This window comes from Phyllostomus discolor, chromosome 6 (assembly GCF_004126475.2).
Source record: "Phyllostomus discolor isolate MPI-MPIP mPhyDis1 chromosome 6, mPhyDis1.pri.v3, whole genome shotgun sequence".
Classification (NCBI taxonomy): domain Eukaryota; kingdom Metazoa; phylum Chordata; class Mammalia; order Chiroptera; family Phyllostomidae; genus Phyllostomus; species Phyllostomus discolor.
This window is the reverse complement of record NC_040908.2, coordinates 122,352,446-122,380,287: the sequence shown is the minus strand read 5'-3', so window position 1 is coordinate 122,380,287 and position 27,842 is coordinate 122,352,446. Positions and strand designations below refer to the sequence as shown.

Sequence of the window (27,842 nt, the reverse complement as noted above, 5' to 3'; positions counted from 1 at the left end):
ACATTGAGCTAATTACTAAACCTTTATTTTTCTCATTTGTAAAATGGGGATAATAGTTTCTACTTCCAGGCTTATGAAGATTAAATGAGATGATACTAGTTAATATTTAATGAGTTTTAATATATATCAGACATCTACTTAGTATGTATTTATTCATTTTAAATCTTAGGATAAATGTCTAAGCCAATGTATTATTATCATCTCATTATAGTTGAGGAAACAACACAGAGAGGTTAAATATTTTGCCTACCATATGTGTAATGTACTCAGCACAGTGCCTGGCATATAGTTAAAATTTACTGTATTAGCTGTTGTTGAAAATGAATGGTCATTATGAAGTTTCCAAATGTATTATATTTTTAAGTAACTGACCTCTGGTACAACATTCAAGGATCTTCTGTGGCGCATTTTTCTTTCCTCTTGTCTCCATAGCTCTTGGTGCTGGACAGGCATCTTTGTTTGGGAACAACCAACCTAAGATCGGAGGGCCTCTTGGTACAGGAGCCTTTGGGGCCCCTGGATTTAATACCACGACAGCCACTTTGGGCTTTGGAGCCCCCCAGGCCCCAGTAGGTAAGTGTCAGTCACCTTAGAAGGCTTTTCTCAGTTTATTTCTTGCTAATACTTAATTTGCTGACTTGATTTCCCACTTCACCTCTGTTCCACTCCCATCAAATTAGTACATGCATACGTATGAATAAAATTATGTAGTGCAGATGGACTTGTAATAGGTCCTGGCCTTCCCTGCTTCCCATTTTCAGACCTACTCACCAAAAGAAACCACTTTTGTTACAGCTTTTAATTCATCTGGTATATGATTAAGTTCATGTCTCTGAATGATGTGCTTATATTGCTGTGTTTTGCTCTATTAAATATAAGTAAATTTAAATGGCTAATGATAGGTGAAAATTTAGCTCATTTATCACCTCTATTCACTTCTCCCAATATAACTGTGTTTACTAAGTTTCCTGTTTAGTTTTATCTGTTGAAGTGTTTTTCATACTTCATTCATTTGAATACCACTTCTTAGTTTTTGAAATACCTGCCTGCCACTTTTATTATTTCTAATTCAAAATTAATTTATTTTTTTAACTTAAATATCTTTTTTTGTTTTTTTTTTCTATTTTTTAGTATATTTTATTGATTATGCTATTACAGTTGTCCCATTTTCCCCCTTCATTCCCCTCCACCCTGCCCACCCCCTCCCACCCACATTCCCCCCCTTTAGTTCATGTCCATGTGTCATAAGTTCTTTAATAAGGGCTTGGTGATGATGAACTCCTTTAACGTGGCCTTATCTGAGAAGCACTTTATCTGCCCTTCTATTCTAAATGAAAGCTTAGCTGGATAGAGCAATCTTGGGTGTAGGTCTTTGCCTTTCATGACTTGGAATACTTCTTTCCAGCCCCTTCTTGCCTGCAAGGTCTCTTTTGAGAAATCAGCTGACAGTCTGATGGAAACTCCTTTGTAGGTGACTGTCTCCTTATCTCTTCCTGCTTCTAGGATTCTCGACTTCATTTTTACCTTGGCTAATGTAATTATGATGTGCCTTGGTGTGTTCCTCCTTGGGTCCAACCTCTTTGGGACCCTCTGAGCTTCCTGGACTTCATGGAAGTCTGTTACCCTTGCCAGATTGGGGAAGTTCTCCTTTATTATTTGTTCAAATAACTTTTCCACTTGTTGTTTTTCCTCTTCCCTTTCTGGTACCCCTATAATTCGGATGTTGGAACATTTAAAGATGTCCTGGAGGTTCCTAAGCCTCTCCTCATTTTTTTGAATTCTTGTTTCCTCATTCTTTTCTGTTTGGTTGTTTTCTTTCTTACTTCTGGTCCATTCCATTGATTTGAAACCCAGTTTTTTTTTCCATCACTATTGGTTCCGTGTGCATTTTTCTTCATTTCACTTAATTGTAGCCTTCATTTGTTGATCTAATTTGCGACCAAAATCAACCAGTTCTGTGAGCATCCTGATCACTAGTGCTTTGAACTGTGCATCTGATAGGTTGGCTATTTCTCATTTGCTTAAAAGTACTGGCTGAGGGGCTTTCAATTTTGTTTGAGCCATCTTCCCCCCGCCCCCTGAACTTTGGTCTGATTGCACCTGTTAAGTATTGAGGGGCAGAGCCTTAGGTGTTCACCAGGGTGGGGCACCTCAGTCTCTGGGTCGTGACACTGTATGTGGGGGCGGGGTCAGAGAGGGAACAATGGCACCTGCTCCACTCTCTCTAGGACTTGAGTCCCCTCTGTCACTTCCTACAAGCAGATTGGACCCTTCTGGTGCTGGCTCCCAGGCGGGTGGGCTTGTGTACTTTCCAGGACTCTGTGGGTCTCCCCAAGGAGCTCTCCTGTGAGGCTGAGAGATTCTCCCGGCCTCAACCTCCACAGGTGTTTTCTTTTTTTAAAATATTTTATTTATTTATTTTTAGAGAGGGAAGGGAGGGAGAAAGAGAGAGAGAGAGAGAAACATCCATGTGCGGTTGATGGGGGCCATGGCCTGCAACCCAGGCATGTGCCCTGACTGGGAATCGAACCTGCGATGCTTTGGTTTGCAGCCTGCGCTCAATCCGCTGAGCTACGCCAGCCAGGGCCCCACAGGTGTTTTCAATTGGTGCTTTTAGGCTTTGTTTCCTGGCACTGGGTCCCTGGGTTGTGTGGTCTGTGTCACTGCCTGTTTTCGCCTAGTTTATCTGTGCTTGAATGTGTGACTGCAGACAGCCAGCTTCCTTGCACACCTCACTGGGTCTGCTCATTGCCTCCCATGCCCAGGGTCTGCCACCGGGTCCTCAGCTGCCCCTGTATTTCTGGGGTCCGCCAACTGGCGCCTGCACCCTGCACGGTCCACGTCTGCCAGCCACAGATTTTTCCTGCTGGGACCCCTCCACCCCTCTCCATAGGCCTCCGACTCCACCCCTCCTTACCAGTCTGGATGAATGGTTGTCAGACTTCTGTTCGGTTCATTTATCTCTGTTCTGGTTGTTTTTTGTTTCTAAACTTTTGTTGTCCTTAGTTTTGGTTGTGCAAGGAGGCACAGTGCGTCTACCTACGCCTCCATCTTGGCCAGAAGTCTCTTAACTTAAATTTATCTTTTTAAAGAGATTATGTTCTACCAGAAAGGAAAAATTGATATCACCTGACATAAATAGAGCAACATAGATAGATAGATGGATAGATAGGAATTTAAATTCATCTCCAGTACTATTGTGCTCCATATACCACATTTTGAGAAGCCCTTGCAGATTTAAGTTGTGGCCTTATATACATTTTTTATTTTGTCAAATAGGGAATAGTATTTCTTGATTCTCCTTGGTTAAATAAGAATATTAGTGTATTAGTGCCCTTCCTTCCTTACCCTTGTTTTTCTTTCATTTCTTTTGCATCTGTATATTTTTATATTGATGAAGTTGTTAACATGTTCTGTCTTAAATTGGTCACTGTCCTCTTAGGTGAAAGCACAAAAATTGCAAATGAACACAACATTTATTATAAGTAGGAAAACAGTGCTGCCCTGCCAAATACAGCTTTACCATATAGCTATTCTTGGGATTTCTGATCCTTTTTTTTTCTCTTTCACTGCCAGCCCTTGCTGCCTTCCCAAAGTAGTTTAAATTCTTAAGGATGTTACCAGAATTCTTTTACCCTAAAATGTTTCATTCTTTGATCCCTATGTCCTCTGCAGCAATATGAACTCTGATTATTCCCTGGGCCTTCAGCATTGCTTCAGGATATTCCTTTCAAGTCTCCCTGCTGTGTCCTGGATATAGGGTTCCCCCCGCCCCCCCCCGAGTTTTCGGGAATGTATTTCCAAGTGTATATGAAAGGTAAACTTGGACCACTTAAACATCTAAAAATGTCTTCATTCATTTCACACACTTTAATGTTAAGGAGTTCTGGTGTGAAAATAATGTGCTCTCACAACTTTTACTGTATTCCTTCTTGCATTAACCATTGCTGATAAGAAGTCTAATGCCTTTCTGATTCTTGGACCTTGTTCCTGCCACTCCCACAAACATTTAGGATTGTCCCTTTGTCATGAAATTTCAAGATCTGCCTAGACCTTTCCCATCATAATTTGGAGGGGTCAGGTTTGGGGGGGGGCTTGTTTGTTTTTTTTGCTGTGTTTCTACTTTTTAGGAGAAACTTGGTTGCCTTCTAAATCATCACCTTTCTGTATTTTAATTTTTTTTAATGTGTAGGAATTCTTTCTTGTTCTTTGAAAGTTTATTCAAACATCCGGTTCTTAGATGCAGTTTTTTCTTGAAACTCTAATTTGTTAATTGGCATTAATTTTTTTTAAAGATTATATTTATTTTTTTTAGACAGAGGGGAAGGGAGAGAGAAAGAGAGGGAGAGAAACATCAATGTGTGGTTGCTTCTACACGACCCCTACTGGGGACCTGGCCCACAACCCAGGCATGTGCACTGATTGGGAGTCAAACTGGTGACCGCTTTGTTCACAGGCCAGCAGCACTCAATTCACTGAGCCACACCAGCCAAGGCTGAATTTGTTCATTGGCATTAATTTTTTTTTTAATGCTAAAGCTGATTCTGATGTTTGCACAGGTTCTTCTGTTCCTTAAATCTTCAGGATTATTTTTGTTTTGATCTTACTCTTTAATGTATGGTGGCTTTGTCCATTTATATTTAAGAATAAAATAATAAAAAACTCATTGGTTATTTGTGTGTATGGGTACAGCTTGTGTACCAGTTGGTTACACTTTAAGGTAACTAGTCTAGGCAGGAACTAATTATTACCCAAGGGTCCTCTAAATGTCAGCTCTGGGGTGATGCAAGCACTGAAACTAGTTGCCCTTGTTCTTTCCATTGTTAACTTGGTTTTGTCAGAGGCACACACACTGATATTTGCATATCTGTTGAGTTTCAGGGATTAGGAGGATGATGGTGTCATTGTTTTGCGGGTACACTTTACATTGATTCTTCTCTCCTGTTTTCTTGAGTTTCACTTCATCAAAGTTGATATTCTCGAATTCCTAAACTTTCTGAGATTCTTCAGGGCAGATACTACTCTGTTTTTTATTGTAATCATCTGTTCATTTGCTACTTTTCTATTCTTTGTAATTATGGGTTATAGCAATATATTTTAATATTTTTAACCATAGATTTTATTTAGGTCTTTGGAGGAAGCGGAGATGAATTAGAATTTTTAAAAATTGTTTTATTGTTGTTTAAGTACAGTAGTCTGCATTTACCCCCTTCCACTCTACCCCCATCCCAGCCATCCCCACTCCCCGCCCCTCCCACCCCACCTTGGTTTTGTCCATGTGCCCTTTATAGTTACTCTTGAAAACCCTCCCCCCATTATTCCTTCCCACCTCCCCTTTAGTTACTGTCAGATTGTTCTTAATTTGAATTAGAATTCTAATTGATCTTTTTTGAGTATTAGAATCAGCTATGTCATTAAAAATGATATTTTCATTTTATTTTTCTTATTTTTGGTTGTTTTCAATACAAGGTAGTAACATAAATATTGTAACCTGCCATTTTTACTTGGATAGCTTTCTGAATCATTTTTAATGATTTCATCTTTTTTCTTTTAATTTTTTTTTCAATTACAGTTTACATTCAGTATTTTGTGTTAGTTTCAGGTGTACAGAATAGTGGTTAGATAATCATGTACTTTACAAAGTGTTCCCCCGATAGTTCCAGTACCCACCTGGCATCATACATAGTCATTACAGTATTATTGACTATATTCCCCATGCTGTACTTTACAACCCCATGACTATTTTGTAACTACCATTATGTATTTCTGAATCCTTTTACCTTTTTCATCCAGTCCCTGAAACCCCCTCTCCTCTGGCAACCATTAGCCTGTTCTCTGTATCCCATCTTTTTTCAAAGCCTATTAAAAAGTTTCTGACCAAAAATTTTAATATTACAGTTGCATAATTAGTGTTACTGCCTATTTAAATAAGGTTGTATTAACCTTTTTTTTTAAAGATTTTATTTATGCCCTGCCTGGCATAGCTCAGTGGATTGAGCACGAGCTGTGAACCAAAGTGTTGCAGGTTTGGTTCCCAGCCAGGGCGCATGCCTGGGTTGCAGGCCATGGCCCCCAGCAACTGTACATTGATGTTTCTCTCTCTCTCTCTCCCTCTCTCCCTCTCTCCCTCTCTCCCCTTCCCTTCTCCTCTTATTTATTTATTTATTTATTTATTTTTAGAGAGGAAAGGGCGGGGGGGGGAGAAACATCAATGTACGGTTGCTGGGGGCCATGGCCTGCAATCCAGTCATGCGCCCTGGCTGGGAACCGAACCTGCGACACTTTGGTTCACAGCTCATGCTCAATCCACTGAGCTACGCCAGCCAGGGCGTATTAACCTTTTTTTTTTTTTTTTTTTTTTTTTTTAAATTTATTTCCAGAGAGAGGAGAGGGAGAGGGAAAGTAACACCGATGTTAGAGAGAAACATTGATCAATTGCCTCTTCACATGTCCCTAACCAGGGACCTGACTTACAACCCAGGCAGACGTGTGCCCTGACTGGGAATTGAACCTATGATTTTTCGCTTTGAGGGACAATGCCCAATCTACCAAGTTACACTGGTCAGGGCTGTGTTGACGTTTAGAACATACAGTTTTGCATCACAGACATCTTAGAAGGTGCTTTAGAGTCTATTGGAGTCCATTCCTATTGTGGGAATCCTTTACTTATCTAATAAAAACCTCAGTTAAGGTGCTTTTCTTACAGATCAGTCTAGTCCACTGTTTTGTTCAGTTTGTTTAAAAACCAAAACCTGCTTTCATAATATTTCTACCTGGTGGTTCTACTTTTACCCCCTAAAGCTAAACAAAACAGTCTGCTACAGTTTCTTTGCAGAACTTTATTGTCTATGTCTTTCTTCCAGATAAAGTGTCATCAGCTATTTCTCTTCTCAGAAAACTTAATTTTTAAACATTTTCCTATTTCTTTTCTTTCTTTCTTTTTTTTTTTTTTTTTAGATTTTATTTTTATTTTAGAGAGAAGGGAAGGGAGGGAGAAAGAGACGGAAACATCACTGTGTAGTGTTGCATCTCATGTGCCCCTCACTGGGCACCTGGCCCACAACCCAGGCATATGCCCTGACCAGGAATCGAACCAGCAACCCTTGGTTCGCAGGCTAGCACTCAGGTCACTGTGAGCTACACCAACCAGGTTCCTAGTACTTTAATCATTTGATCACAGTGCAGTATTTTGATATGTTTTCAAATTATTATGATCAGAATTGGATATAACACCTGTGGTAGCTTAACTAGTGCTTATGCTTCTGTATTTATTCTCTTACCTTATTTTTGCTAATGTGTTTGATCTTTTTTCCCTGTATTTTTAAATAATGCAGTTAACACAGATTTTATACTTAATACATATGAAAATAAAAAACATAGAGAAGATTTTATACTTAAACATGAAAAATAAAAACATCCTCACATCCTTACGTTTGGATTTCTAATGGAAGCTTTTTATTCTTTTGTGCAAATTCAGGTGGGGTTACTTATACTTATTAAATGATGGGATTAGCTGGTGTGAACCAGCTTTTTAATGGGTAACTGACTGTGAAGTGGCAAACTGACCAGTGAATATTATTATTATTTAAAAATATTCAGATTTTCTTGAGTCATATTGAATAGTCCACAGAATAACACTGATACTTTGTTCCACTGTGTACCAAAAGATGCTTTTCCAAATTATTTTTCTTAACCTGTAGTCCTAAAGTGGGTTTAAAAACTTTCTGAATACAGATGACATACTATATGCTTTTTAATTTTTTTGTTTGTTTTTAGAGAGAGGGAATGGGAGGGAGGGAAATGTCAGTGTGAGAGGTAAATATCACCTGGTTGCCTCTGGCACTCGCTCTAACTGGGGACTGAACCTGCAACCCAGATGTGTGCCCTGTCTGAGAATTGAACTGGCGACCTTTTGCTTTGAGGTATGACTGAGCCACACCAGTCAGGGAAGTACGTGCTCTTTAAATTGACATTTCCTTTGGGTTTCAAAATCATGAGTGCAAATTTGCAATCTCTAAATTTCACCCTACAGTCCTGGCTGGTGTAGCTCAGTGAATTGAACATGGACTGCAAACCAAAGGGTCACCACTCCAATTCCTAGTCAGGACACATGCCTGGGTTGCCGGCCAGGTCCCAGTATGGGACGCACAAGAAGCAACCACACATTGATAGTTCTTTCCTCCTCTTTCTCCTCTTCCCCTCTCTCCAAAAATAAATAAATAAATAAAATCTTAAACTTAATTAATTAGTTAATTTCGCCCTACAGCGTTTTAGTATTTAATGAATACATTTCATTTTAAGAAAGCTTAATTTGACTCAAGTGGAACTACCCCTTTGTCACAAATTTAGTTTTAGTTGTGTATTTTGGGTTTCTCTTACTATTGCTGCTGCCGCTATGTTTTTTCTTCCTATTGTGAGTATTAAAAATTTCAAAATGTTTGTTTGTAGCACTCCTTTAATGTGTATTGTCTTATATATTAGCTTTAGCCTTAGTTCATAAAGGAATAAAAATATATCTCTAAAATGACTTAGGTGTGATTTGATTTTTTTTATCAGTCTTTTTAGAAACATCTTGCAAAGAGGTTTCTTCATCAGTCAAGATACAATGCAGATAATGTGGGGTTCTTTTTTCTTTCTACTGTGTACAGTTCTAGATCTTTGTTACTTGTTTGTTTCTTAAATTCTCTGTGACTGATGACACGTTTGTTCTTATACTTTGAAAGAAAATTTAGACTAATTAGGTGACCCTTATTCCTTTTAATCTTCAATGTAATATGAATATTAAGTATAAATACTAAACCTGTAAAGATGCTTTAACAGCTGTTTTCATTTTTTGTATGCTGCTGCCTTCTGTATTCTCAGTATACATAATATTTTAAATTTTTGAATGTATATTTATTAAATTAAATCAAAGATACTTTTTATTTCTACAATGAAACACATTTTAATTATTTTTAATAACTACTTAACGCACCATGTTGATGTATCATCATTTTTACAACTGTTAATGTTGGACATAGGTTGTTTCTAATTCTTGGCTTTTAAATATAATGTTCAGTGAAAACTTATATTTTTCTCTATTTTGTTTTTAGTTTAATTAAATTTTGGGGTTAAATTGCCATACTTGAAATTACTATGTTGAAAACTATAAAAATAGTACTTGCTCTATGTACTCTCACATTGTTTCTTTTAGATAGACTAAACCACTTTGTAGTGTTCTTAAAGTCAAAGACTAATATAACTGTGCCATTAATGAGGTAGATATAAAAATACTTCTTCAAGGTTGTCTTCTTTTACATATCATTGATTAATAATAACAATGAGCAGCTAAGTAAAATTTTATTTATGTTGTCTCTTATGTAGTGCCTCTTCATCTTTGACCCATTCCTTTATTTGATTGTTGATTTCTTCACAGTTGCTCCCCTGCTCCCCACCAGTAATACCATTGAGTGATTCTGAACATTTTGAAGACCACATCTTCAAAAAGAGTTTTGAGTTCTCTAGCTATAAATGCACTGGATCCTTGAACTAACATCTGCTTTTCTTTTCTTTTTGTAAAAAGCTTTGACGGATCCAAATGCCTCTGCTGCGCAGCAGGCTGTTCTCCAACAGCACATCAACAGTCTAACATACTCACCTTTTGGAGACTCTCCTCTCTTCCGGAATCCCATGTCAGACCCTAAGAAGAAAGAAGAGGTAAATTTAAGGATTCTTATTCACAGAGAGGATAAATTAAATATGCAGATTGTAATCTCTTATGTACAAAGCCTAAGCAAATTTAGGTGTAATTAATTTTTTAAGACACATTTATTTATGCTTTTCACTATGCCAGGGGATAAATTATTTTTGCTGTTGAAAGGTGTGACAAACTGAAATGAGCACTGGTCTGGAGGGGAAGGCTTTTTTAAGATTTTATTTATTTTTAGAGAGAGGGGAAGGGAGGGAGAAAGAGAAAGAGAGAAACATCAGTATATGGTTGCCTCTCATATGCCCCTGACTGGGGACCTGGCCTGCAACCCACGCATGTGCTCTGACTGGGAAATTGAACCAGTGACCCTTTGGTTTGCAGATCTGACACTCAATCTACTGGGCCACACCAGCCAGGGGGGTTTCTTTTTGGAGTGAGGGAAGTGTTATGGCATTAGGTAGCAGTAATGGTTGCACAACCTTGTAAATATAATAAATAGCACTGAATTTTATGCGTTAAAATGGTGACTTTTATGATATGTGAATCTTAATAAAAATTAAGTGTAATAGAGGGAAGAGCATAGGTTCTTAAGTGAGTTTGGTAATGCTTTTCAAAAGGTAACATTTAACTTTTTGTATATGTACTTAGGAATTGGTAGTCTAGGTTAAGACATTTCCAAGAAAAGGCACAGAATTGTAAAAGATCACAAAGAGACCTCAGAAGGTACATTGTGTAAGTCTGCATTTTGAAGAGAAGAAATTGACTTTTATATGTTAGACATTGTTATTTCAAGTGGTATATACTATTAAAGAAAACAAAAGTCTAACATCCTGAAGATGCTATAGAAACATGGTAAAAGTGCCATCAAAATCAACCTGGAGTCTTAATTTAGTTGTGTGTTTCCTACACTAACTTGTAGTTTTGTCAGGGAAAGTAATTTTACTGTTTTTATTCCCACTAGTGTTTGATTCATGGTGATTATCAATGTTGGCTAAATGTTCGATAAATGCAAGCCAGTCCATCTGTTTTTTGAGAGTGATTTGGATTACATAGAAATTGAACTTTAAACCAGTTTTTCTTGAAGCATAAGATTTTTTATTTAATTGAAAAATAATTTTCTTATAATTTTTTGATACTTTTTCTTAGCATGACTAAATATTGTCATTCTTATTTTAGAAAAACTACTGTAGGCTGTTCTCTTTTGTAAGATGAAGAGAAATGCACAAATTATATTAATATTATGTTAGTACATTTTGACTTGCAAAGCACTTCAAATGCAGTATGTCAGTTACATTTTAAAACAAGTCAAACAATTGAAATGGATGGAGGCTGGCAAGATGAGTAAAAGTCAGTGATAGAGGAATAAAGACAGTTTGATTAGCATTCACACATGCACACGACATTAGGAATTGATAATCCTTGTTTTCTGAAATCCAAGGCCTCAAGAGGTATCTAGTGGGTGAATAGCAGAAGTGAGGTTTGCACTGTGATTTTTAAGGCCAAACTTATACATTTGAGTTAAACTAGAACTTGCCTTGATACTTTTGTCTTTCAGAGATTGAAACCAACAAATCCAGCAGCCCAGAAGGCTCTCACTACACCCACTCATTATAAACTGACACCCCGCCCTGCCACCAGAGTTCGACCAAAGGCTTTACAAACAACAGGCACAGCCAAGTCACATCTCTTCGATGGACTGGATGATGATGAACCATCCTTAGCCAATGGAGCATTCATGCCCAAGTGAGTTTATTTTTGTTAAAATAAATTAAGTGTAAAATACAGGGTGGGGCAAATGTAAATTTATAGTTTTGAGAACACAAAACAGATTCTTGTATTGCTTATGAATTACTATATTTTCTTTTTTTTTAAGATTTTATTTATTTATTTTTAGAGAGGGAAGGGAGGGAGGGAGAGAGAGACAGAGAGAGAGAGAGAGAAAGAGAGAGAGAAACATCAATATGCGGTTGCTGGGGATTGTGGCCTGCAACCCAGGAATGTACCCTGGCTGGGAATCGAACCTGGGACACTTTGGTTCCCAGCCCGCGCTCAATCCAATGAGCTACGCCAGCCAGGGCGAATTACTATATTATTTTCCATACAAACAACTGTAAACCTACTTTTGCCCCACCCTGTATTAATATGAACTAAATATAAAATTAACTGGGGATCTGGCCTGCAACCCCCATTCATGTGCCCTGACTGGGAATATAACCAGTGACCTTTTGCTTCTCAGGCCCGCTCTTGATCCACTGAGCCACACCAGCCCTGGCTGGATTTTATTTTTTAAGGGTTTTATTTACTTATTTTTAGAGAGAGAGGAAGAGGAGGAGAAAGAGGGAGAGAAACATCAGTGTGAGAGAGAAACATCTGATAGGTTGCCTCTTGCATGGGCTCTGACTGGGACGGACTAGTTTGGATATTTTATATTCTTAACTTCCAGTATCACAAAATAATATGAACACATCTAAAGTTTTTCCTAAATGTATCCATTTTAATATTTAATATCCCTTACAATGGTGTATAATAATTAGCACCACTATTTCCAGGACTTTCCATTATCTCAAACAGAAATCCTGTTCCTATTATGCAATAATTCTCTACTATTTCCTTTCCTTAGTCCTTGTTAAACCCCTTCAGACAGAAAGCAAAGAACCCCTACTTTCTGTCTGTATGAATTTGCCCGTTTTAGATAACTCATATAAAGAGAGTTATACAATATTCTTTCATGTCTGGATTGTTTTACTTGGCGTAATGTTTTGACCGTTCATTATGTTGTAGCAGTTATCAGAACTTCATTCCTTTCCAAGGCTGAAGAATATTCCATTGTGTGGATATATCACTTGTTCTCTATCCATTCATCTGTTGATGGACATTTGGGTTGTTTTCACATTTTAGGTATATGAATAGTACTGCTATGAACATGATACACAATTATCTGTTTTTGAGTTCCTGTTTTGAAATCTTTAAGGTATATATTAGGACTTGAATTGTTTATGGTCATATATTAATTCTATATTTAACCTTTGGAAGAACTTTCAAACTGTTTTCCACAGCGGCTGCACCATTTTACAGTCCCACCAGCATTGTACAGTGTTTCAGTTTTCCTCATGTCCTTGTCAACACTTACTTTGTTTTGTTTGCTTTTTTGTAATAGCCATCCTAGTGGGTATGAAGTGGTAGCTCATGCTTTTTATTTACATTTTCTTTACAACTAATGATGTTGAGCATCCTATCATGCTTATTGACCATATGTCTTTGAAGAAGTAGCTTGTTTCCTTTTGTGTCTTTTAAACATTATTTTGTCATTTATTATATTTTCAAAACTGGCAATAATTTGAGTTCAAGTATGAGGATATTAACCTTCACAAAAAAATTTTTTTAATGAAATTTGCTTATAGGAATGAGTCAAAGCTGAACTTATGTCCGTGTGCTTTTTACTTTTATTTTTCTCTTAAATTCAGGGGTAGAGACTTTCCAGGTCTCAATACAAGATATGTGTCATTCACTGTTGTCCCCACACCCTTGGTGCCTCTGTACTCAAGTCTCTGTCTTCTTAATCCCACAAGATGTCAGGTGTCCTGTCAGCCTCTTAGCCTTCCCCTTGGAGTCAGGAAAGTCCTTAGGAGAAAAACAACCCTAAATACCAGACACCTCCCTGTGTAACCAATCCCCCACAGGTTGCTAGTTCAGTCATTTTTTACAACTTGTTGGCTCTCAATGCCTACACAGAGTTTCACCTTTTCTATTATCCTTCCTAAGAGGATTAGTCTGCATTATTTGGTCTGCCATTAATAGGAGGGCACGTATCAGTTTAGTTTTCATGTAAATAACAGTTCCTCATTTTAAGTGCCTATTTCACTGGCTTTTTTAATGGTATCATTATAATAAGGAGTATAACTAGTGTACACAGGTTTGGAACAAACACTACTGGTATGTATTACTATGTAACTCATTTGAGTCTAGAATATGAATCATCTGGTACTTAGATTTTTGTTTTGTCTTAAGAGGGAATGAAGTGCATTAATTAATCCCATGAGTGTTAGTGAAAGTTAATTGAGATCTCTTCTAATGATTCTTCTGCTTGAAGCTTGTATACTTTGGAGGTTCTTGCCTTCAGTAAATCTGCTATATAAAACCCTGAACTTTTTAGGTATTTGTGATCATTTGCATCTTTGAATATCAAGGATTTTTATTTCTACTGCTTTCTTGTCATCTTAAAAATCTTTCGTCATGCTTATGTGGCTTAGTTGGGGGGAGCATCATCCAGTAACAGAAAGGTAAAAAAGTCTTTCTAATTTAGTCAAAAAAGTATTTACCTACTTTCTTCAGAGCAGCATGCTAAGTTCTGTGGGAGGAGACAGTCATAAATTCTTAGTGCCAAAAGAAAAGAAGGAAGCCCAAACTGGTGTGGCTTAGTGGGTTTGGTTGGGTGTCTCCCTGCAAATTGAAAGGTCACAGGTTCAGTTTTCAGTCAGGGCACATGCCTGGGTTGCTGGCCAGGTCCCCGGTGAGGCTGCAAGAGGTTGACCAATCGATGTTTTTCTCCCTCTCTTTTTCCCCTCTTGCCCTCTCTCTATAAGAAAATAAGTATCTTTCTATTAAAAAAAAAGATGGAAAATGTTTAGAGAGAAAGGATATGTAGGGAAATAATTGAAATATAAGACATAGTATAATGAGTGAACTGCTTGGTTAAAGTTCTCAGTGGTTCAAAGAACCACAAATAATATTTTCTAGGGGAATTCCCACTTTGTTTTGACTGTGATCAAGTTTATTCTCTCAAATACCAGAGTGCAGTATATTTTGTACTTTATGTTCTGCTCATTTATTTATAGGAATAGTTTGTGGGTTGAACTTGTTAGGTCATTTTTAGACAATGTAAGAACTGAATAAGAGTGCTCTTTTTTGACTCCAGTTTTTAAGACAATGTCTATGATGTAACTATGTGTGCCTAAGGTGTTTTTTTTTTTTTCTTTTGGTCTCTGTTTATAGGAAGAGCATTAAGAAGTTGGTTTTGAAAAACCTTAACAATAGCAATCTCTTCTCTCCTGTTAACCGTGAATCAGAAGATCTAGCTTCACCAACTGATTATCCAGAAAATGGAGAGAGGTAAACTGAATTCTGTTTCAGGCTGTTTCTGGTTGAACACCCTATTCTCATTTGGAAACGATTCTGATCTTAAAATTTATTTATACTTTGAAAATTTATGAAGTTTAGCAAATGTGTAGAATAGAACTATTATAGCAGATGAGCACCTAGAAATTAAGTAATGTTTTTGCATTTTGAGTACTTTAAACCTTAAAATTATTGCAATTCTTACAATCTAATTCTGCAAAACTGTTTTGGTATCCGTGTATTTTATTTTGAACAGGGTTAGCATACATTTGACATTTACCTCCCCTAAAATAAGGGAAATTTGTTTCTCTTAAGTATTAGAGGGATAGCCATTACAGCCAAGCCAAAGAAAAATAGTGTAGAAGTGTGTAAAATGTATAAAGGAGGCAGTGGAAGTATATACATTAATCTGAATAGTTTGGTATATATTCTTACAGTTTAGAAATTTGTTTATAAGTACATACTTATATAGATAAACATTGTAGAGGTTATGTATGAATGATACGTATTCTGTAATGTGCTTATTTCAATTTATTTTATTAGAAATGACATTTCATATCAATATGACTATCTGTATCCTCTTTTTTAATGACTCTATAGTCATTTGTGAATCTAAAATCAGTCAGTTCTCTGTTGGAGGACATTTAGATTATTTGATATTCCCATAGTTAAAATAATGACTCAGTGAAAAATTCCTGTATATATACATATATGTGTATATGTGTGTATATATATTCACTCCTGGTTTTTCTCTTTGCATAACATTCTACTTGGATTTTTTATTAGTGAAGTATTTCCTAATATTTTGCTGATGATATTAAAAAATAGAAAATTTCTCAGTTTTTAATTTTTTATTTTTTAATGATATTTTATTGATTACACTATTACAGTTGACCTGAATTTTCCCTGTTTGCCCCCCTCCACCCAACACCCCCGACTCCCTCAGGCAATCCCCGCACCATTGTTCATGTCCATGGATCATACATATAAGTTCTTTGGCTACTCCATTTCCTGTGCTGTGCTTTACATTCCCATGGCTATTCTGTAATGACCTATTTGTACTTCTTAATCCCCTCACCTCTTCACCTATTCCCACACATCCCCCTCCCATCTGGCAACCATCAAAATGCTCTCGGTATCCATGACTCTGTTTCTGTCCTTTCTGGTTTGCTTAGTTTGTTTAGATGTTTAGATTCAGTTGTTGATAGATATGTGTTTTTTGTTTTGTTTTTGCCATTTTATTGTTCATAGTTTAGATCTTCTTTTTCTAAAATAAGTCCCTTTAACATTCATGTACTAGTGGTTTGGTGATAATGAACTCCTTTAGTTTTTTTCTTGTCTGGGATGATGTTTATCTGCCATTTGATTCTAAATGATAGCTTTTCTGGGTAAAACAGTCTTGGCTGTGGTTCCTTGGTTTTCATGACTTTGAACATTTCTTGCCAATCACTTCTAGCCTGCCTTTTCTTTTTAAGTATATTTTATTGATTATGCTATTACAGTTTTCCCAATTTCCCCCCTTCTCCCCCCTCTGCCTTGCACCCCCCACCCCTCCAGCATTCCCCCCCTTAGTTCATCTCCCTAGCCTTCCTTTTGAGAAATTAGCTGACATTCTAATGGAAACTCCCCTGTAAGTAACTACTTTTAAGATTCTCTCTTTATCTTTAATTTAACCTTTGTCATTTTCATTATGATGTGTCTTGGAGTAGGCCTCTTTGTATTCATCTTGCTTGGGATTTTCTGTGCTTCCTAGACTTTCATGTCTATTTCCTTCACCAAATTAAGGAAGTTTTCTTTCATTATTTTTCAAATACATTTCCAATTTCTTGCTCTTTCTCTTCTCTTCTGGCATCCCTGTCATGAGAATGTTGAACCTCTTGAAGTGATCACAGAAGCTGGTGGTTATACTACCTTCACTTTTTTTTTTTTTTTTTTTTTTTTTTAGTTCTGATGGGTTGTTTTTTGCTTCCTTATGTTCCATATCATTGATTTTGATTCTCAGCTTCATCTGCTCTACTGTTGTTTTCCCTGTAAATTGTTCTTTGTTTCAATTAGTGTATCCTTTGTTTCTGACTAGATCTTTTTTATGCTGCTGAGGTCCTCATTAAGTTCCTTGAGCACCCGTATAATCAGTGTTTTGAACTCTACATGATAGGTTGCTTATCTCCATTTTGTTTAGCTCTTTTTCTGGGGATTTGATCTGTTCTTTCATTTAGGCCATGTTTCTTTGTCTCCTCATTTTGGCAGCCTCCCTGTGTTTCTCTGTTAGGTAGTGCTGCTATGACTCCCTGTCTTGGTAGCATGACCAAAGTAGTAGGTGTCCTATAGGGTCCAGTGGCACAGCCTCCCCTGTCACCCAAGCTGGATACTCAAGGTGTGCCCTTTGTGTGGGCTAAATATACCCTCCTCTTATAGTTGAGCCTTGATTGCTGTTGGCAGGTCAATGGGAGGTATATACCCCGGCCAGTCAGCTGCAAGAATCGGCTCTGTCCACTGATCACCAACCTCCAAACTCCGTGGAGGATCAGCTGTGCAGGGGCAGGATGGTAGTGCTCCAATGTGGTCTGTAGCTACCCACTGGGTGGGCTTGCCCTAGGGTTTCTGGAGTGTTGCAAGTTAAGATCAGCTCCCATTTGTGTTTTGAAAGGGGCCACCCTTCCTGAGCCATAATGCAATGTGAGATGGCTGCTACTTGTTCTGGGCTTGGAGATTCCCAGGCAAAGCCAGGCTGTGAATCTATGTTGGCTACTGCTAGTGCCCAGCCTGGGGCTCACTGAGGCCAGCTGTTGCTTGTTTGAGAGGATTTAAGAAATTGGGAAGTATGAGCCAAGATCAGCCATTTATATGGAAAAGCAGGGTGTTTGGGCTTATAAGTCAGTGGGGTGGATTCCCTGGGGATCCCCAAGGTGGGTCAGTCAGTGTTAGCCAGGTTGATGGAGTCTCAGATATGGCACCATGTTGCCGGCTCTGCAGGGAGGGTTTAGAAGAGGGACAATGCCCTCTGCTCGCCTTGATGGCCAACATCCCGGTTCCTCCCTTTATGGCACTGGTACCTTTCAAGTTGCTACCCTAGTGCTGGAGGTCAGAGGGAGTAAGTCTGTGTGGGTCCTTTTAAGAGGAACTGCTTGGGGCTCCAAGTTTCTTCCACTGACTCAATCCCTACTAGTTTTTGCAGCCAGAAGTTGTAGGGATTTAGGTTCACAGCACTGGAACCCTGGGCTGTAGGGTTTGGTGTGGGGCTGAGACTCCTCGCTCCTGAGATATCCCTGCCAAGTTTTTATCCTCCACATGTGGGTGAGGGACCAGCCTGGGCTGTGTCTGCACCCCTCCTACCAGACTGGATGAATATGGTTTCTTTAATTGTGTAGTTGTCAGACTTCCATTCAACTTGATTTTTGATGGTTCTGAGTGATGGTTGTTCTATATATTAGTTGTAATTTCAGTGCAGTTGTTCAAAGAGGTGAGAGCCTTGTCTCATGATGACCCATCATCACAGGAAGTCTCAATTTTAATTTTTTATATTTTACATATTTTTACGTTTTTATACAGAGGGAAGGGGGGAAGAGAAGGAGAGAAACATCAATCGTCTGCCTCTTGCACACCCTCAACAGGGGACCTGGCCTGAAACCCAGGCATGTGCCCTGACCAGGAATTGAACCAACAACCTTTCAGTTCACAGGCTGGTGCTTAATCCACTGAGCCAAACCAGCCAGAGCCAGAAGTCTCCGTTGTTGTTTTTCTTTTAATTTGAAACTCACTACTGATTCTTTGACCTCCACATAGTAGAGACTCTTTTTTTTTTTTAAGATTTTATTTATTTATTTTTAGAGAGAGAAGAGAGGGAGATAGAAAGGAGAGAGAGAGGGAGGGAGGGAGGGAGAGAGAGAGAGCGGGGGGAGAGAGAGAGAGAGAGAAACATCAATGTGTGGTTGCTGGGAGTTATGGCCTGCAACCCAGGCATGTACCCTGACTGGGAATCGAACCTGCGACACTTTGGTTCGCAGCCTGCGCTCAATCCACTGAGCTACGCCAGCCAGGGCGAGACTCTTTTTTTAAAAAATATTTGATTAATTATGCTATTACAGTTGTCCCATTTTTTTTTCTCCCTTTCATTCCCTCTTCCCTGCATATCCCCCCACCAGCATTCTCCCACCTTAGTTTATGTTCATGAGTGGTACATACAAGTTTTTTGGCTTCTCCATTTCCTATACTCTTCTTAACCTCCCCTTGTCTGTTTTGTACCTACCATTAATGCTCCTTATTCCCTGATCTCGTCCCTCATTCTCCCCTCTCCTCCTCCCTACTAATAACCCCACACGTGACCTCTGTTTCCCTGGTTCTGTTTCTATTCTAGATGTTTGCTTAGTTTGTTTTGTTTTTGTTTATTTTAGGTTCAGTTGTTGATAGCTGTGAGTTTGTTGTCATTTTACTGTTCATAGTTTTGATTATCTTCTTTTTCTTAGATAAATCCCTTTGACATTTCATATAATAACGGCTTGGTGATGATGAACTCCTTTAACTTGACCTTATCTGGGAAGCACTTTATCTGCCCTTCCATTTTAAACAATAGCTTTGCTGGATGGAGTAATCTTGGATGTAGGTCCTTGCCTTTCATGACTTGGAATATTTCTTTCTAGCCCCTTCTTGCCTGTAAGGTTCCTTTTGAGAAATCAACTGACAGTCTTATAGGAACTTCTTTGTAGATAACTGTCCCCTTTTCCCTTGCTGCTTTTAAGATTTTCTCATCGTCTTTAATCTTGGGCAATGTAATGATGATGTGCCTTGGTGTGTGCTTCCTCAGGTCCAACTTGTTTGGAACTCTCTGAGCTTCCTGGACTTCATGGAAGTCTATTTCCTGTGCCACATGAGAGAAGTTCTCCTTTATTATTTGTTCAAATAAGTTTTCAATTTCTTGCTCTTCCTCTTCTCCTTGTGGCACCCCTATAATTTGGATGTTGCAATGTTTAAAGTTGTCCTGGAGGTTCCTAAGTTTCCTAATTTTTTTGAATTCTTGTTTCTTCATTCTGTTCTGGTTGAATGTTTATTTCCTCATTCTCCTCCAAACCATGGATTTGAGTCCTGGTTTTCTTTCTGTCACTGTTGGTTCCATGTACATTTTCCTTTAATTTCATTTTGCATAGCCTTCACTTTTTTCTCCATTTTGCATCTGTAATCAACCATTTCTGTGACCATTCTGATTATCAGTGTTTGGAACTCTGCATCTGATAGGTTGGCTGTCTCTTCACCACTTAATTCTATTTTTGGAACTTTGATCTGTTCTTTATTTTTCCCTCTTGGCTTGGCTGTTACATTATAAGGGACAGAGCCTTATGTATTCGCCAGGTTGGGGCAACCCACTTTGCTGTGTTGTGGCACTTTATGTGGGGGGGAGGGGTCTGAGAGGGCACAGTGCTGCTTACTTAGCTCTTTCCTGACTTTTGCTCACTTCCCTTGCTACCCACAAGCAAATTGGGCCTTTCTGGTGCTGATTCCTGTGCGGGTAGTTTTGTGTACATTCTAGGGCTCTGTGGTTCTCTCCAGTGAACTTTCCTGTGAGGCTGGGAGTTTCTCCTGCCGCCACAACCCCCACATGTTTTTTACAGCCAGAGGTTTTCAGGCTTTATTTCCCTGCCCTGGATCCCTGGGTTGCATGGTCTTTCTTGCTCCCCAGATGTTCTCCCAGTTTATGTGCACTCAAATGTGGGACTGCCTGGTCCTCCAGCCACCCCCTTACTACTAGCCCTTTCAGTACCAGCTGCCCATCTCTGCCCCTCATACCAGTCTGAATGTTTCTTTTTTAACTCCGTGGTTACCGGACTTACATGCAGTTCAATTTTTGGCAGTTCTGGTTATATTTTGTTTTAAATTTATTGTCGTCCTTCTTTTGGTTGTGCAAGGATGCAAAGTGCACCTGCCTATACCTCCATCTTGGCCTGAAGTTCGAATCTTTTTTTGTTTTTTCTAACTAAAAATTTGATGCTCAGACCCATTTGTTCGTGGAAGTAGTTCTGTTAATAGCATGGAATCTACAGCCAGATGTAGATTAAAATTCCAACTCTAGCACTTACAGCTTTGTGACCTTGGGAATGTTACTTTATTTCCTGTGACTTAGTTGTCTTTTTTATAAAGTAAAGAGAATAATAGTAACTTATATTATGAGATTACTGTAAGTATTAATATTTTTAATATGTGGAGTTACCTAGAATAGTTCCATGCACTTAGTAAAGGCTCAGTAAGGCTTAGTCATTATCATTGTTACTACCTCCTACAAGGGGCTCAAATATTGTTTTCATTTTCCCTTTTCAGATTCAGTTTCCTGAGCAAACCTGTTGACGAGAATCATCAGCAGGATGGAGATGATGATTCTCTTATGTCACGTTTTTATTCTAACCCTATTGCCAAACCCATTCCTCAAACCCCAGAGACTGCTGGAAATAAACACAATAGCAGTAGCGGTGTGGATGATACCATTGTTGCGCTGAACATGCGTGCTGCCTTACGAAATGGACTGGAAGGGAGCAGTGAAGAGACCTCTTTTCATGAGGAGTCACTGCAGGATGACCGGGAAGAAATAGAAAATAGTACTTACCATATGCATCCAGCAGGTCAGGTTTGGATTGATACGTGACTAATCTATACTTTTCACTTATGCTTTGGTCACTTTATAAATTCACATTTCATATCCTGGTATCATTTAAAGATCTCACAATTGATCATTAGAGAGACTATCCTCATATTTTTTCTAACTTTATAAATTTAGAGAGTACTTATTAGTTTTTCAATAAAATGATATAGACCCATATCATGAAAGCCTAACATGTACAGACATTCACATGGCAGCTGTTGCTGAGGTTGTTTATCATACATAATCTCAGTCCTGTGCTCTCCCCCAACCCCCAATAATGAAGCGATCGATTTTTTCCTAATTCATGAAAGAAGTAATAGAAACTATTAAGAGTAGAATGTCTTGATTGGATACTTAAAACTTGCCTTTTTTTCTGTGTTGATACACTGTCTCATTTGGGTTTTGATAAATGTCATTACCTTCTTTTTTAAAAAATTTTTTTATAGTTTGAGGTGCAATTTATATATTTTGAAGTATATGGGTCTTGTTTCATTTCCATGAATTTTGTCACAAACAAATCCAGATATCTAATAATCTCATAAAAGATGGAACATCTCTTTTACCCTGTCAAGTTCCTTTTTGTCGCAATCCTCAGAAGTTAATCGGAGTCTGATTTTTGTCACATAGGTTGGTATTGGCTATCCTTGAACTTCATATAAATGAGATCATATATACATATTCTTTTTGACTCTTAAGTTTTATGAGATTCATCCATGTGATGTATATATGTATCAACACTTAATTATTTTATTGCTCAATAGTATTTCATTATGTAAATATACCAAATTTGGTTAATTCATTCTCTGTTAGTGAATATCTGGCTTGTTTTGCAGTTATTCTTGAAGTGTCTATAAAATTTTTCTGTTTCTAGTTGTTTTACTGCCTTTATGTAGAGTTCAAATCACTGAAGAGTAAGCCAGTTCTAATAATCTATTTTCTGGTCACTTGTTGCCCTAAGGAAACAACTTTATATTTCTTTTCTTTTTTTTTTTTAAGATTTTATTTATTTTTAGAGAGGGGAGGGAGAGAGGGAGAGGCGGGGGGGGGAGAGAGAGAGAAGGAGAGAGAGAGAGGGAGGGAGGAAAGGAGAAACATCAATGTGCAATTTTGGGGGGTCATCGCCTGCAACCCAACATGTACCCTGCAACCCAGGCATGTACCCTGACTGGGAATCAAACCTGCGACACTTTGGTTCACAGCCCGCACTCAATCCACTGAGCTATACCAGCCAGGGCTACATAACTTTATACTTTCACATTAAGAATTCCAAGTATACATACTTGTGTGTGTATAGTTACATAAATTTATTATGACACTGCATCTTCTTTCAAATATTCAGTCTCAATTTTTTGTTTCCAGTTTTCTCATTAATCCCCAATTTAAAATTGTATTCCTTTAAATCTTGTTGGTAGAGAAACAAGTATACGAGTGGGCATTGCTGGAGTCGGGAGATTGGCCTTAAATTGTTTTCTCTCAAAAAGCAAGTTAGCCTGACATCTATATATAAGTGGACAATGAGTGCTTTAGAACAAGCATACCAATGTACTGTTTTGTTTGAATTGTTCAGAAATTTACCTAGTTGAAAATTTTTAAAAAACTGATTATATAAACCTTTGGGATTTCCATTTGTCTTTGGGAGTTTCTCATGTAGGATTTTTCAACTTGATTTTAGCTGTACACAGAGTTATAAATTTGAAAGATACAAGAGGTTTATGGAAGATAGTAGGCTGGAAAATATAAAGTACTGGGTTTGGCATTTTATCTCCACCTATACCACTGAATTGCTGTGTAAGCCAAGGCAGGTTTATTCCAGCCTGGGTTTTGGTATCTTCAGGTGTAAAGTGTTTTCAAAAAATGGATTAAGCAAGCTTTTCCTGAAGTATATTCTATGGAGTGCCTTTCATACTTTAGTGTATTGATGGGTGTTGGTGAAAAGAAGGTTCTGTGGTGTAGTCTGAGAAACACTGGATTAAGTGAAGTTAAATAGATAGACTTCATTATTTTGCAAGTTTTCAGAACCTGTAACTATGTTGTCCCAAACTTACTTGAACAGGAAACTTTAAAACACATACACATTTTTCTAGCAGTAGTGCTTCTCAGAAAACCAGTTTGGAAAAATGTTTTATAACTATATATTTTCTATATATAATAACTTAGTTAATGATTATTTAGGTAATTTTTTAAATTACTCATAGAAAAAATTTTAAGTGAAATATTATTGAAAATTCTATCTAAGGACAATTGCAATTAATATTATACTTCCTATTTTATTACAGGCATTGTTCTCACTAAGGTTGGTTACTATACTATTCCATCTATGGATGACCTTGCTAAAATTACCAATGAAAAAGGAGAGTGCATTGTCTCTGACTTTACTATTGGTCGTAAAGGTGAGTGTGAGTTTAGTAGTTAGTGTATAAGCCAGAGATCTACACCTTATTTTTGTAATTAAGTAAAGGAAGCTCTTTATAGCTGAATCCCTTTTTTCCTAACATTTGGATCCACCTTATCCTGAATAACAGACAAGAAACAAAACAAGACTAAAGCTTTATGTAACTATTTGGCTCATTGCAATGTTCTACAATTAAAGAAAATATTTTAAACAGCAACAAATAGAAAGTCAGAAAATTGAATAGTTGATAAGAGATGGGTAATCTTTAGGTTGAACTTCATATTAACTTATTACAAATGTAATTTTGGGGGGGAAATCTCAGGTGTTTTAACTTACTGCAGGCTGCTTGCTAAGTGTTGTTAAATAGCAGCATTATAGATAGATACTTGGTAAAAGTTTAAGAAGGCTATTTGGAGAACAGCATAAGCGCTATAAAAATACAGATGTTAAACCAGATAACAATGTAATTGATTTCATTCATTTTATGGGTGAAATAACTCATTCATGGTATTGCTTGGTTATTGAAAATACTGATTAATGTTTAAAGTGGTTTGCTCCTTCTAATTATTAGAGGTATAATGTAAGTATTTGCCCTCTATACAGGATGAGTTTTTAACTGTTTGCTCTGACTTATAGGTTATGGTTCAATCTATTTTGAAGGAGAAGTGAATCTGACAAATTTAAATTTGGATGATATTGTGCATATCCGAAGGAAAGAAGTTATTGTCTATTTAGATGATAACCAAAAACCACCTGTGGGTGAAGGGCTAAATAGGTATGAATTTCTTTTTTAATATTTATTTAAGAGAGCGGGAGGGAGGGAGAAAGAGGGAGAGAAACATCAATGTGGGGTTGCCTCTCATGCATCCCCTACTGAGAGCATGGCCCGCAACCCAGGCATGTGCCCTGACTGGGAATTGAACTGGCAACCTTTTGGTTCACAGACTGGCGCTCAATCCAGAGCCACACCAACGAGGGCTGAATTTCTCTATATATTTAAGAAATAATCTGCTAAATCACAGTTTTTTTCTGTAAACACAAAATGTGCCTATTACATACATTTTTTTGCAATTTGCTTTTTTGACTTACTGTACAATGTGTGTTATTTCTCTACTTTCATTTAAAAGGATAAATGATAAACACTATGACTTCTTGACTCCTTTTTCCTAGTATTATCAGGTTCAACTGTGAATATCTAAAAACATTTTTTTAAAGATTTTTTTTTTTTTATTCACTTTTAGAGAGGGGAGGGAGAGAGAGAGGGAGAGAGAGAGAGAGAGAGCGAGCGTGCGCGGGAGAGAAACATCAATGTGCAGTTGCTGGGAGTTATGGCCTGGAACCCAAGAGGTACCCTGGCTGGGAATCTAACCCGGCAACACTTTGGTTCACAGCCCGTGCTCAATCCACTGAGCTATGCCAGCCAGGACTCTAAAAACATTTTTAGTAGTATTTTATTTTTGTATTTCTCTGGTGACCATGCTTAAGTCTTTCTCTGTGTTTAGTATGAGATATGAGCTTCTGATATCTCTTAGGTGAAAGGGCCATAGTTCAAATCATTTATGTTCACAGCCTACCAAGATTGAATTATGAAGAAATAGAAAATCTGAATAGTCCTGGAAATAACAAATTGAATCAATAATCAAATACCTCCAAGTTATAAAAAGGTCAATTCTACTGAACATGTTTTTTAAAAGATTTTATTTATTTACTTTTAGAAGGGAAGAGCAGGAGAGAAAGAGGGAGAGAAACATCAATGAGCAAAGGATACATTGATTGGTTGCCTCTTGCATGCCCCCAACTGGGGTCCTGGCCTGCAACCCAGGCATGTGCCCTGATGAGGAATCGAACCAGCTACCTTTCTGTTAACAAGCTGGTGCTCAATCCCTGAGCCACAGCAATAATGGCTCTACTCAACATTTAAAGAAGAATTAACCCTAGTTCCTCTCAAACTCTTCCTAAAAATTGAAGAGAAAATACTTGTGAACTCATTCTGTGAAGCAGTCATTACCCTGATTTTAAACCTTGACAAAAACATTGTAACAGAACTACAGACCAATACCTGTGATGAATATTAATGTGAATATCCTCTACAAAATACTGGCAAACAGAATTTAACAGTACATTTAAATAAAGGTTTATACACCATCACCATGTGGGATTTTTCCTGCAATACAAGGATGGTTCAACATACAAATATTGGGTTGGCCAAAGAGTGAAGTAAAAGACATGTTTTTCATTTTCATTTTTACCAATAACTTTATTGATTTGGATATTTTGAGTATGTCAGCTATCTCCTGCTATTGGCTTCTAGTGGGTAGAGGCCAGAGCTGCTGCTAAACATTGTCCAGTGTATAAGACAGCCCCACAGCAAAGAATTATTTGGCCAAAATATCAGTAGTGCCAAGAAACTTCACAAACCACTTTCGACACTGTCGATTGGTCACAGCACCTACTCCATATACTGCACACATCTTTTTTGTGTGTCAGTTGTGTTTTTGCCTTCTCGAAATAAAACATAATTTGCCAAAAATAGGTATTTTCTTCCATCTTCAGTATTAAAATGGATGCACAAAAACTCACCAGTTTTGACAAGCTTTTTTTAAAAATACATACTGTTATGACAGCTGTCGCTGTACTATCAAATTGCTTTGAATGAAGTTAAAGACAACTAACTAAGCACTACCAGAGCCATCATACAGAAAAAACTTTTTGGCCTACCCAATACAGCACATTTACAGAATGAAGAAAAACATATGAGCATCTCCTTTGGTAGGGGAAAAAGCATTTGACAAAATTCAGCATGCTTTCATGGTAAAGACACTCAACAACCTAGTGCTAGAAAGAAACTATGTCAATATAAGAAAGGTTGTTATTTGAAAAAATCTATAGTGAATATCATACTCAATACTAAAAGACAGTTTTTTTTTCTAAAATCAGGAGCAAGATAGGTTTGCCTGCATTACATCTATTCAACATAATACTGGAAGTCTAAGCTAGAATGATTAAGCAAGAAAAAGAAATAGAATCCAAATTGAAGAAGTAGAAGGAAAATTATCTTTGTTTGCAGATGCTTTCATCTTACGTAAAGATAGCCTAAAGATTCCATTTAAAAAAACTGTTAAAACTAACTAATTTAGCAGTATACAAAATCAATATGCAAAACTCAGTTTCTATACACTAACAATGAATAATCTAAAACGGAAGTTAAGAAACCAGTTCCATTTACAATAACACCAAATAGAATAAAATGGTTAGGAATAAATAAACTTTACCAAGAAGGCAAAAGGCTTGTTCACTGAAAACTATGAACATTGCTGAAGGAAATTAAAGAAGACAAATGAATGGAAAGATAACCCATTTTCATGGACTACAAGACTTAAAATTGTTAAAATCTCCACACTGTCCAAAGCAACCTACAGATTCAATCCATCCTTATCAAAATCCCAATGACATCTTTTGCAGAAATAGAAAAGTCCACCCTAAAATCATATGGAATCTCAGGAAATCCTAAGTAGCCAAACTGAACATGAAAGAATGAAATTTTGGAGGGCTTATATTATCTGATTTTAAAATTGACTACTACAAAGCTACAGTAACCAAACAGTGCGGTATTGGCATAAAGACAGACAGTATAGACTAATGGAACAGAGAATAAGAGAACCCAGAAATAAACCCTCATGTATATAGTTAAATGATTTTTGACAAGATTACCAAGACCATAAAATGGGGAGAGAACAGGCTTTTCAACAAATGCTTTTAGGAAAAGTGGGTATTCAGAAGGAGAAGAATGAAATTAAACCATTACATTGTGCCATATATAAAAATCAAGTGCTCTGGCCAGTATGGCTCAGTTGGTTGGAGTGTCGTCCCGTAAACTGAAAGGTCACAGGGTCAATTCCCAGTCAAGGCACATTACCTAGGTTGCCAGTTCAGTCCCCAGTCAGGCTGTAAACGAAAGGCAACCAATTGATGTGTCTCTCTCAAATCAATGTTTCTCTCCCTCACTTCTCCTGTCTCTAAAA

At 37.6% G+C, this 27,842-nt stretch overlaps 1 protein-coding gene across 7 annotated transcripts in view; it reads left to right on the top strand.

Annotated features, from left to right (window-relative positions):
- The window catches only part of NUP98 (nucleoporin 98 and 96 precursor), a 106,987-nt gene that overhangs the window by 47,543 nt on the left and 31,602 nt on the right, over window positions 1-27,842 (top strand). For 3 of the 7 annotated variants that reach the window (XM_036028879.1, XM_036028878.1, XM_036028881.1), the window contains exons 12-18: window positions 429-573; window positions 9,563-9,696; window positions 11,244-11,431; window positions 14,681-14,797; window positions 21,110-21,408; window positions 23,705-23,818; window positions 24,457-24,595. In XM_036028879.1, the coding sequence (XP_035884772.1) occupies window positions 429-573; window positions 9,563-9,696; window positions 11,244-11,431; window positions 14,681-14,797; window positions 21,110-21,408; window positions 23,705-23,818; window positions 24,457-24,595 (1,136 nt within the window). The remainder of the gene's footprint in view (window positions 1-428; window positions 574-9,562; window positions 9,697-11,243; window positions 11,432-14,680; window positions 14,798-21,109; window positions 21,409-23,704; window positions 23,819-24,456; window positions 24,596-27,842) is intronic. The other 4 variants (XM_028514294.2, XM_028514293.2, XM_036028883.1 and 1 more) reach the window with 2 other exon arrangements.